The sequence below is a fragment of the Pygocentrus nattereri genome, chromosome 17 (genome assembly GCF_015220715.1).
Source record: "Pygocentrus nattereri isolate fPygNat1 chromosome 17, fPygNat1.pri, whole genome shotgun sequence".
Taxonomy (NCBI): domain Eukaryota; kingdom Metazoa; phylum Chordata; class Actinopteri; order Characiformes; family Serrasalmidae; genus Pygocentrus; species Pygocentrus nattereri.
This window is the reverse complement of record NC_051227.1, coordinates 24,438,775-24,450,760: the sequence shown is the minus strand read 5'-3', so window position 1 is coordinate 24,450,760 and position 11,986 is coordinate 24,438,775. Positions and strand designations below refer to the sequence as shown.

At 36.7% G+C, this 11,986-nt stretch overlaps 1 protein-coding gene across 2 annotated transcripts; it reads left to right on the top strand.

The window, feature by feature from the left end:
• Window positions 1–6,909: 6,909 nt before the first annotated feature.
• LOC108412329 (sialoadhesin-like) lies at window positions 6,910–11,739 on the top strand. 2 transcript variants are annotated; one of them, XM_037546865.1, is made up of 6 exons: window positions 6,910–7,036; window positions 7,434–7,497; window positions 7,712–7,762; window positions 7,873–8,247; window positions 9,581–9,871; window positions 10,065–11,739. In XM_037546865.1, the coding sequence occupies exons 2-6, from the start codon at window positions 7,461–7,463 to the stop codon at window positions 10,361–10,363; spliced, it is 1,053 nt and encodes a 350-aa protein (XP_037402762.1). In that variant the 5' UTR covers window positions 6,910–7,036; window positions 7,434–7,460; the 3' UTR covers window positions 10,364–11,739. The 2 variants fall into 2 exon arrangements, with proteins under 2 accessions (XP_037402762.1, XP_037402763.1); XM_037546866.1 differs by lacking the exon at window positions 7,712–7,762.
• Window positions 11,740–11,986: the final 247 nt, after the last annotated feature.

Below are 11,986 nucleotides of genomic sequence, written 5' to 3'. Positions count from 1 at the left end.
AATCCAAATGTGTTTTGCAGCTTTATTTTACAGTTTGGTACCATGAACATCTTGGTGTATTATTGATTTGCTTTTGGAGGAAGTTTTAGAGCCTTGGTTCACTTGAGATTTCTCATGTTCTCAGGTATTTTGGTCTTCATCAATTACCCTTGGTTTGATCATTTGGGGATTTTTTTGTGACAAAACACTTTAGAGATTAGTTTTGACCTGATTATGAAATAAAAGTACATGCTGATTTTGGAGGAAACCTGACTATATGGAATGATGAAGGGATTTAGGACTAATATGGCTTTGTGAATGGGTGGATGTTTAACTATTTACTTTACAGTACATAAAGATAAACGTAAACATGTATTTCTGTGCTACGATGCAGAAAAATTCCATGTGATGCGTGAAGAATTCTTAGAAATTAAAAAATGGACATGTTTACAAAAGCTCTATTGTTCACACAAATTAGGTAATGCAATATACAGTGTTCATTGTTCACTTTAATTACAATTAATTACCACCAGTCTCTGTGGATGTTTCAGAATAATGCAGTGAATAAGTATCTTAGGTGATTCAATGACGTTACAGAGTTTGTGCTGTGGCAAATATAGCTATAAATCAAAACACTCTTTTACCTCTTCAAGAAAAAAAATGTTAACAAAGTTATTCATGCAAAGAGTTTACAGATCTTTATTTTATTTTGAATTAAAGTTTTATTAATAACTTTAGTGGATAATTGGACAGGCGACTGATGATAAAAATTATGGTAAAAAAAGAAAATTTAATAAAAAAATACAGTATTCTTTCTGGCATTCTAAAAAATAGTAAGAGTTCATACACTGTAAAAAAAATAGCTTTCACAACAACAACAACAAAAAAAACTTGGTACAGAATTTCCCCAAACTTTTTTTTACTCAGTTAACTTTCACAAATTTCTTATACTGACTGACATTTTGTCAACGCTAAAAGAAATATTTAGTTAAGCTAAGATGAGAATGTGTTGTATAAATAAATACAACTATTCTTGAGCAAAGCTCTTTGAGTTGTACTGCCTTGAAAATTTAGTTTATGTAACTGTTACATTCTTGCTCACTAAACAAAGCTTTAAGATTGATTTCACTAAAAATATTATTTGCAAATCAGTACTAAGGTATATTACGTTGTGTAATTAAACTGAAAGGACAGTGTCCAGCTCTACAATAAAACCATGAATGTGTAAAGAAAAAGAAGACGTAGTACAACACAACTGATTGCAGCTAAGCAATCAATAATCTGCCACAGTTCTAAGAAAATAATGTCATACATTAAGCCATTATGTACTGCATCATGTCCTCTAAATGTAACAATTCTTAAAGCTCACTGTGTTCACCAGTATGTGGACATGTACTGGTTACATCAAAAAGAATTTTGAAGCATTTGAATTGTCAATACAACTTCTATAGAACTTACAATTCAGACAAAATGAGGGAAATAACAAATACATAAATAAAGAAAGTTACAAAAGTGTTTACCGAAAAATGACACTGAATTAATGTTGGTGTTGTACTTGATTATATATACACTCACAGGCCTCTTCACTTTACTTTGCTTATTTCCCATTTAATCAGGTCCATTTAAGGTATAAGCTTGTAGCTGATATGTTTCTCTACATAATTTGTTAATCTTTTCATCTCATTAATCTATGGTCAGAACCCCCACCTGGACCACCACTGAGTAGGTATTATTATCATTTCATTCTCAGTTCTGCAGTAACACTGGCATAGTAGTATGTGTGGTATTTGGTACCACTGTATCAGATACAGCAATGCTTTAAACACCTCAGTGTCAATTTTGGAATGAGGATTACCTTCAAAATGGCCAGTGAGTGTTTACATATGTGTGGGAAAGAGAGACAGCAAGAGTATGAACTTGAGTATGAACATTGAACTATAAGCTGCACTTATTTTATTTTATTTATTGTATTGTATCTTATTGTTATTGTATTGCATTGAATGGCACAGAGTTCTGCGTTCAACTCTGTTTCTTTTTCTCTTGGTGTCTGCAGTGACATTTTGTTTCTAGCAGTATCTGAGCCCAAGACTGTCTTTTTCTCTAAGCTATTGGTAACTAGCAAAGATACTTTCTCTAGATTGACAAAGCACTTCTTGTAAGTCGCTCTGGATAAGAGCGTCTGCTAAATGCTGTAAATGTAAATGTAGTATGAACATCTGAGGCCCACCCTACTGTGCTAAACATATTCATCCCTTAACAGTGGAGGTCTGTGGTCAATTTCTTTGTCACTTGCAGCTATTGAGCGTTGATTCGTCATGGCTATATCTAAAATGAAGAAAAAGTAAGCAAAATTGGTAATAAACCCTCACCAGACAAAATAGAAGGATCAATGGAAAAATCATGGACAGTATGAGAAATAAGCATACAAATCAACAGCAAGAATAAGAAAAGACTCACAATAGTATAGAAGAAGGAGAAAGTTATTGTGAACAACAATGTACTATGTTTTTCCCATCACACAACCTTGAGAGCTCTTGCTTTCATGCAAGAGTTTAAAAAAAAAAAAAGGAAAACATGTGAGCTGTAGTCCTAAATACAGTACTGTGTGAAAGTCTTAGACACCCAAGACACATTTTCAAAATGATTATATATATATATATATATATATATATATATATATATATATATATATATATATATATATGTGTGTGTGTATGTGTGTGTGTGTGTGTGGGGGGGGGGGGTCTATCGCAAGCAAACAACTCCACACATAACAGAACTTGATTAGTTTCTCCTTTCTGTCACTCCAGCACCAGACACTCGACCTCTCTTGCTCAGTTTTGAGCCTCGTGGCTCAAATTCATTGTGGGTTAGTATAAGATAGCTGGAACTGAGCCGGCTCAACTATTAACTTAGCCTGCTAACGTTAGCTAAGCTTGCACAAACACGTTAGTTAGCTAGCTAACAACTTTAACAAGTGTACACATCAGTTTTTTAGACACGGAATATAAATTCCACACAGTTCCAAATTAATTTAAAAAAAACTTCTCATATTATTTTGTGAGAGCGCTCATCTAGTGATTCACTAGGCTAGATAAGTAAGCTACCACAGCAGATAATGACGAGATAGCTAGCTAGCTAATTGACTGTTAACAAATGATGCTCATGTTCATTTTAACATATGAAAAGTCCAACATTAACAAATTATAGTATTAGGTTTGAGTAAATGTCTTACTGACAAATTGTTGGTACGTCAAATAAACCAAGTATTTACTTACCAGACGCATTTTGAAGCCTTCTGAAGTTTCCAGAAGCTTCTGTAAGCGAACTTCCCGTGGCGGAGCGTTGATGATGGCTCGGATCTCTGTACCGGTAGAATCTGCCTCCATACAGATGGAATCTGTCTCAGTGCGGGTAGAATCTGCCTCAGTACAGGGAGATTCTGCCTCAGTATGGGTAGAATCTACCTCAGTACAGGGGGATTCTGCCTCAGTATGGGTAGAATCTGCCTCAGTACAGGTTTAATCTGCCTCACTACGGGTAGAATCTGCCCGTGTATTTTTCCCTAAACTTCAGCCGAGTCTTGCACGTGCCCGTCCCAATATCGGTGTGCCAAAACTCTTAGCTGAGACTGCACAGCTCTCGCCAACTCATGTTAGCTGGATTATTAGTTCATCAACATGTAAAATAGCATCATCTACCTGCTGTAAATACCTGCCAATGGTAGCAGTTTTTTTCCAATTATTGGGACATTATAAGTAACTTTTACATTACTTTTATCACTGATATTTAATTAAGAGCATACCACAGTTATATTTAACCCAGCTCTACAACTCAAACACTATGTTTCTCCATTCTATTGTGACAAGAACATGTGTGGTGAAGAATGAAAGTAGCATTGTGTGATGTTTTTACAGATGCATCCTGTTTGCTAGTGGAACTACTTAAATGTCTATTTTTTCTCAATAAATTCCTCTTTTTGGAAAAAGAACATAGATAAGGAACCAGACACTGACCTCAGTGCAACTGCACTACCAACGCAATAATAGTGTATAAGACTGAGTGAAGCAGCAGTTCGAGTCAAAGCAGTACATGATCAACATCATGGTCAAGCACCAAGTGCAACTAATCAGCTGTTCTGTTTACTGAAATCTGGGCAACTAGCCGCAACTAGTTTTATGTGGGATTATGTGGAAGTTCCTTATGACTAGGTGTAAATGAGTAGTAGTAGTGGCTCATGTTCTTTAGATACTTCCTTGATTACGTGCCAACAAAATTACAATGTTTGAAGTGTTTGAATTCCTCTTAGTTTACTCATTGCAGTGTAATTCCATGTTACTGTACATGTGTGTGTGATGAGCTACAGACCTGTTAAATTAAGTGGGTTTGGAAGGCCTGTGAGGTGGACACTGTGTCATTAAGTTAACTACATTCTTTTTCCTGTGTGGGAGTTGTCACGGGAATGCATATGGACACATACAGTGAAGTCCAAAAGTCTGAAGTCACAAGTGAAAATGCTTCTGTTTCGCATTCTTTTCCAATGTATTTAAAAGGTTTTTAACATAGATTATATTTCTATAATAATCAAAGTGAAATGTATAATCTTTAAAATATTTGCATAAATTATAGAAGTTCTTAAAAATCACTAACTATAACAAAAGCTTCTGATGAGTGGATCAAATCCACAAGAGTGTCATGTAAACATGAGCTTAAGTGAAAGAGATGAGGCTAAAAAACTGACCTCTTTGTGTCAAAGCCCAAACCTGTCAGGTTGGATAGGGTGGAAAGGGGAGTTTTCCTTCACATTATGAGGCACCTCTTATTTTACTAAATCACAGCTAAACTGATAAATCGGAACACAAAACATAGCCATGGTCAAAAGAAAAGCAAAATGAAAAGGTATCAGTGGCATGCACACACCCCCCGGGCCCCAACAATGACACCCAGCGGTGATGAACCTCGGAGAGGACACCTGGGAGAGAGCCGCGAATATGGAGTGCTCCCCGACGGACGAGAGTGACACGAGTCACGGGAGTGAGGGCGGGAGGACGACAACGATGGTATCGACAAGGAGTGAGTCCCGAACTCTGCCACCTGGGCCCTGCCCCGGTTACGCAGAGAGACAGCCTCACTACAGCTCACGTTCGACCCAGGTGGCCGAGTAGCCAGCTGGGGCGGGTAACGAGGAGGTGGAGCGGTGAGCTCTCGTTCCCTCTCTGCTCGGGCGCTCACACTGCCATTAATGAGAGCCCGCTGATGCTGATCTGGTTGGCAGCGTGAGCGCCTTTAAATAGAGCTGAGAGGGTACAGAGTGAGAGAGAGGGACAAGCAGCAGCAGAAGACTGAAGAGCCGAAAAACTCCTGTGAAGGAAAGACTGAAAAGTCTCAGTAGAAGCCACTGAAAAGTGGGTAGTGTTGGTTTTGGTTGTTGTGTTTATTTTGTGTGAAATTAAAGATATGGCTGCTGCAGCCTTGAATCCTGCCTCCAGCGTCCTCCTTGAGCCCAGGGTAGCACATGCCGTGCTACAGTATCTAAGCCTGACCTTTAGCATCAGAATAACATTTTAACCCTGTTTTCTACAGTCAGAAAAATAGAGTGAACAACAACTCTGGGTTGGCCCGCTCCCAGGGCGACAATAATTATTATTGAAAGACAGCTATGGAGCCCAGTAGTGTTCACTAACAAAAAAAATTGTGAGGAGGAAAATCTGTCCTCACAGTTCAGCAATCCATACTCTCACTTTTTAAACTGTACCCACAGATTTGTGTACTGTACTCTCGATTACCAAAAGTGTATCATCTTATTTGTAAACTGTACTCTCGATTACCAAAACTGTACCAACAGATTTGCACTGTACTCTTGAATTTAATTACCATTAGCTCTTATTTTCTTAAATTTTCTCAATTTTAGACGCTGTGCCCACAGATGAGTTAGTTAACTATGTAAAGCACATGCTACGGTACAGGCCACATTCATGACTATACATTTATTGACATTTCTGAAAGAGGGCAGACAATTAAATGACACAACTGTGTCAAGCTTTCATGATGAAAAGATACATATAAGCATTTCATTTATCATTTCAGTACAGTAGCTACATTTTACAAATCCGCCAGTGCAGTTTTGCTAATCGAGAGTACAGTTTACAAATCCATCTGTACAGTTTTGCTAATCGAGAGTACAGTTTACAAACCCATCTGTACAGTTTTGCTAACCGAGAATACAGTTTACAAATCCATCTGTACAGTTTTGCTAATCGAGAGTACAGTTTACAAACCCATCTGTACAGTTTTTCTAACCGAGAATACAGTTTACAAATCCATCTGTACAGTTTTGCTAATCGAGAGTACAGTTTACAAACCCATCTGTACAGTTTTGCTAACCGAGAATACAGTTTACAAATCCATCTGTACAGTTTTGCTAATCGAGAATACAGTTTACAAACCCATCTGTACAGTTTTGCTAATCAAGAGTACAGTTTACAAACCCATCGGTGAATATGTCTTTATGCATTAACATTACACACACTGGATCAAACAGAAGGTTCACTTCAATGTTTAGGATACAATATTAACATTATACTGTTGATGTCATGGTTTCACTAACAGTTTTTTGTTTGTTAGTTTGTTTTTTGTTTTGTTTTGTTTTGTGGTGCCACCCTTGCTTATTAGTGACTGACTCAAAATAACATTCTCTAATTTGTAATATTCCTCCTCACTTCACCTATCTCAATCAGATTTTCTCATCAGAATGATTGAGGAACCACAGGACCCCATGAAAGTCAGTAGATAAAACAGCACAAAGAGAAATGTTTTTAGGCGCATCACAGATGTGTCACACTGACAGCAGTTAAATTAGGAAGGGAGGAGCGCATATTTCAGAGCTCTGCTGTTGCAGTTGTATCTTCTCTGTCATCATACCGGGTGCTCTGTTCTTTTACTGATCAGAACACCAAATGTTTTGATGGAGCTCATCTAGGCAGCAAGAGTTAATTGATGTTAATAGTGTTGTTTTTGCTGTGAGTTGCTGTTTGTGTCTGATTTTCTAAGGAGGAAGGTAAGATACTTAAAAGTAGTCTATTATTTTAATATCAACTGCCTTTTCAATCAAAATGTAATTGTTTAACTAAATCAATTACTGAATTACTTTAAAACACTGCACAGTAAATCAGTATTGCCAGAAGAATTGCTAATTATAGATTCATTAGGCTATTACTTATTAACAGCCCTGCACTTCATACAGAACTTCTCCACTGCAGTTGTGACCTTGTAAATGAAATTTATTAACAGTTATATAAACGTTTTGGCCTTTAATTTCAGTAGAATACGTTATTAAAAAACTGAAACATGTAGTCTACAGTGTATTTATTGCAGTTTCATGACAGTATAATGAAGGAATGAATAAAAACAGTTATCCAGAAAATTAACCAGTGAAATATCTTTCTTTTTGTCAGAAGTTCAGCTTGACTGCAGTCGAGAACATGGGAAGACTTCTGCTGCTGCACTTGATTTTTCATGGTACCGTGTGTTTCCATAGTTTCCTTTATATTCTTAATGCAACTAAAAAGCATTATAGAATTTTACTCCAGGTTAATAATTTTATGAAAAATGTAAAAAAAAAAAACAGTTTTGCATACTCTTTTAACATTTCAGCATCATGGCTCCACACTTTTCAAGCAATGTTTAGTTTATTCAAAAATGGATTAACATTATTTTCCATTTCCCACTGCAGACTATTTTTCTTCTTTTCAAATCCTGGTAGTAACCTTTAATCAAAACAGTGGTTTGTAGAGTACTGATGGGTAAAATTTAAAATAGAGAAAAAAAGAATTAAAATACAACATGTTTAGTTGTAACAACTGACCCATAACAAATTTTATTTCTGGCACACAGGCATCCTGTTTAGTGGTACTTGGACATGGTCAGTAACAATGCCAAGGAGTATTAAAGGCCTATACGGTTCCTGCTTGGTTATACCATGTAGTTACTCCTACGACTCAGATCCACCTACAAACCCTCATCGAGTCGTGTGGTATCAGTATGTTAGTCGTGGATACCCTTTAGTGTATGATAGTTGGTACCCTGGATCAGTGATTGACAAGTTCAGAGGAAAAACCAGTTTATATGGAAGCCCATTCTGGAGGAGCTGCAGCCTCCTGATTGAGCACCTTGATCAATCCCACCATGGAGAAAAACTTTATGCCTGGATAGACCCGGAAAATGTTGGATACAGATTCTATGATGTTACCAGTACGATTTATATTGAAAGTAAGTATTTGATCTCTCACTTTGCTTTTCACAAATCACTGGAGCACTTTTTTTTTAAACGTAATTGAACTGTCTTGTAACAATGTCTCAGATATTAGATCAACACTCCATGTGGAATAGTTTTAAAACATATAAGATTTTTTGTTTTTCTATTTATAATGTTCAACTTTTATAATGTATAATTATATTGTTAACTCCTCACCATTCCCATTTATGTGTAATATAAACATCAATACTTCATGTACAATACTCTGAGAAATTCGGGTAAAATATCTGTCACACCTACTGGCCGTTCCTTCATTCAATAATCATCTGGAATATTGAGAAGCTGACTCCTCCCACACTCACACACCTGCATACAATCTATTCATCAGCCAAAGAATCTCTGCAATTGTATCTCACTACCCTGTCCAAGTGTTACAGAAGAACAACTTGGGGCTGAGCCTGCATGCTGGACTGGTTGTTGGACTAAAATTTGGTCCGGTTGGTTAAACATAGCATCCAGGCATTGAGTGAGGGAGTCAAACGCATAACCAAGTTGAGTTAGCTGCTGTTGGATGACCTGCAAAGCTCGGCCTTGTTCAGCCAAGACCTCTGGTAGAGCTGTATTCTCTGCTGCATCCATAGGTCAAGTGAGGTATTCTGTAACACTCGGACAGGGTAGTGAGATGCAAATACAGATTCTTTAATGCACAAAATTCACAGAGCAAAAATTGGAATATAGACAGGCAAAAAAACAAAAAAGCAGGAAAGACCAAAATACAGGGATCAATAAAGACACTGAGAGTGGCAATACCTCGCAAGGAGGCACAGTGAGGGTCTGAGTTATAAAGCATGGCTGATGAGTAGATTGTAGGCAGGTGTGTGAGTGTGGGAGGAGTCAGCTTCTCAATATTCCAGAGAAGCTGATCTCTGAATGAAGCAACGGCCAGTAGGCATGACAATATCTTAGCAGTGTAAACATTTTTGGTTTTATTTATTTATAACTGTTTGTTTTTATGTAATGTTTTACTTTTAGTTATATATATATATATATATATATATATATATATATATATATATATATATATATATATATATATATATATATATATATATATAGTCTATAAAAAACCTTGTTAAGTAATTAAGTTAATTAAGTTAATTACTTGCTTGTTAATTCTCTTTTTGTTACTTTTCTTTTCTTGAGTATCTTGCTCTCCCTTTGCTGTTCTAACATTGAGAATTTCCCTGTTGTGGAACAAATAAAGGATATCTTATTTTATCTTAATCATGTCTTTTGTTTCCCTAATTCAGTGCTGATATTCTCTAATGTTCGTTTTGCCTGTTACAGCATCAGCACAACCACCCAGCATTGACATTTATGGAGGAAACCAAATTGGGGAAACTGTCACTGTTCAGTGCAGCACATACCACACCTGCCCTTACAGAAATCCCACTCTGACTCTGAGCGGGATAGAAGGAACTGATGACAGCCCAGAACACACAGACATTGGAAGTGGCACCTGGAAAATCACACTGATACGCACAGGGATTGTTACGTCTGTTAATTACAGAGTTGACTGTGTGGTCAGACATCCTGGTGGCCTCTCAGCTTCAGCTACTAAAACACACACTGCGACATGTAAGAGATACTTCTTTGTTGGACATTTCTGAATTATAGAGAAATTCATTGTGTGGACCCTGGAAACAAGAAACATCTAGACATGCTTTCTCATGCCCTTTATAACATCCAGTGGCACATGAGTCAGGAAATCAGATTCATAGTATTGCATTGTGGATGTTTTAATGTCAGATTTTATCTTTCTTATCAACAGGTCCCATTTACACACCCCAGATTACACCTGATTCCAGCACAGAGTTTCTTGAGGGAGTGGAAACAGACATTGTTTGCTCGGTTATGTACAAGTGCCCCGGAGATCAACCTTACATCACCTGGAATGGTGGACAGTTACCTGGCAGCATGCTTCTTGTACCAGGAGCACAACAGGAAGCTAGATCAACACTAAAATTCACTGCAAGGGCTACTGACCATAGGAAAGTCCTTACCTGCTTCGTAGAATTTAAAGGAAGTGTTCAAACAGTCAGAATTACTTTAAAAGTGAAGCATAAGTAAAAAACTTAACATTATTCAACATGGACCTAGTACAGTTAGTGTGTTAACTTTCAGCTAGTATGTTATCTTGTGGGTACAATGGCATATCCACTTCTCTTTTCACACAGCACCATTCTCTGTCATTCACTAGAGCTAGAAAAAACAGCTAATTTCAGTGCTATGGTTATTAAGTTGAACTGAGATGAATATACCTTTATGTAAAAAAGAGCTTTAATACTACAGAAATTTAAACAGAACTGCTATAAGAATCTTACAGTAATTAATCAGTTACAATTACAATAGTTTACTTTAGGATACTACACTTAGGTAAATAAGTAAAAAGTATATATATAAAAATATTACACAGCACTATTTAATTTGTACAGTTTATTCTAACATTACTACAGCTCTTTTTAAGGTAATAACATATGCCACAATATCCATAAAGCTGAATGTGTGGGTGCAGTTCTGACATGCTACTAGAGGTGAACTCAAAAAGGAGATGAAGGCGCAGGTCTGAAGTCAGAGCAATGGCGTAGGGAAGAAGTAAGACTTGTTCAACTTAACACAGCACTGGTTAGACCAATATCTGCCTGGCTCAGTTTGGTGCTTGCTGTAGCAGCTGCAGTTTTCAAAGCCAGTTGCAGCAGTTGCTTAACCAACACAGATGAAAGCAACGCATCGTACTTTGTCTTTGCATCATGCTACTTTTTGGGTGAAAGCAGCCCCTCCAATTTGACTGGCACAAATCCTGTATTATTTACTTTTGCATAGGACTAAAAACAATTCTACTTTTTATTGTAGATTACTTTAAAGTTACATGTTTCATAAATGTTTTGATTAGTTATCCCAGTCTGATGCATAAAACAATTATTTTAAATGTTTGAATATTAATCTATGAAGTGTAATACAAATACATTCTTTTTTCCAAAGCAATCACCTGGCAGCCCTAAAATACAGCCTGCTGAATGATGGGTCCTTTGCCCACTTCTATAATGCCACATTATAGTGTGGGAGCTGATGCTTTTCAAGCTTCATTTGCTGTAATCGAAGGCATCTTGAACAAACAAAAAGACCTCTTGAACAGGAAAACATCTGAATAGGCCAAATAAAAACTAATTAAAAGAAAAATGGTTTGATTATATTAATAATAAACTGCAATACAATAATCTTTATTCTATTCTTTCTTTGTCTGATCATGCAAGCATGCTTAACACATATCACGTGCTATTCTTCATGTTTAAAAAAATATCCTTACACTTTTCATGTAAACATAAATAAATGAATAAATAAAATGAGATAAATGTACATCTGGACCCTCATTAAACAATACATGCTTTAAAGTTCATAGGACTTTTTCCCAGCAGAGAAGTGGAAGTGTATAGTCGTGTTTGTTAGCTTCCTTAATGCAATTGTCATGTTGTGTTTCTGTCACTTGTGATTCTTTTTCAATAAAGATAAAGGACATGTATCTGTGAGTACTGCGGGAAGTGAACTTGGTTAGCTTTCATTCCGGAGAGTCTTTGACTCTTGGATGACAGCTATGGGTGGCCATATGGGAAAAAAAAGAAATGATGTTCAATATTTGCATAACACTGTAAATGTCAATACAAAATCTTACCCTTGGAGCTGGTGGCAGTATCA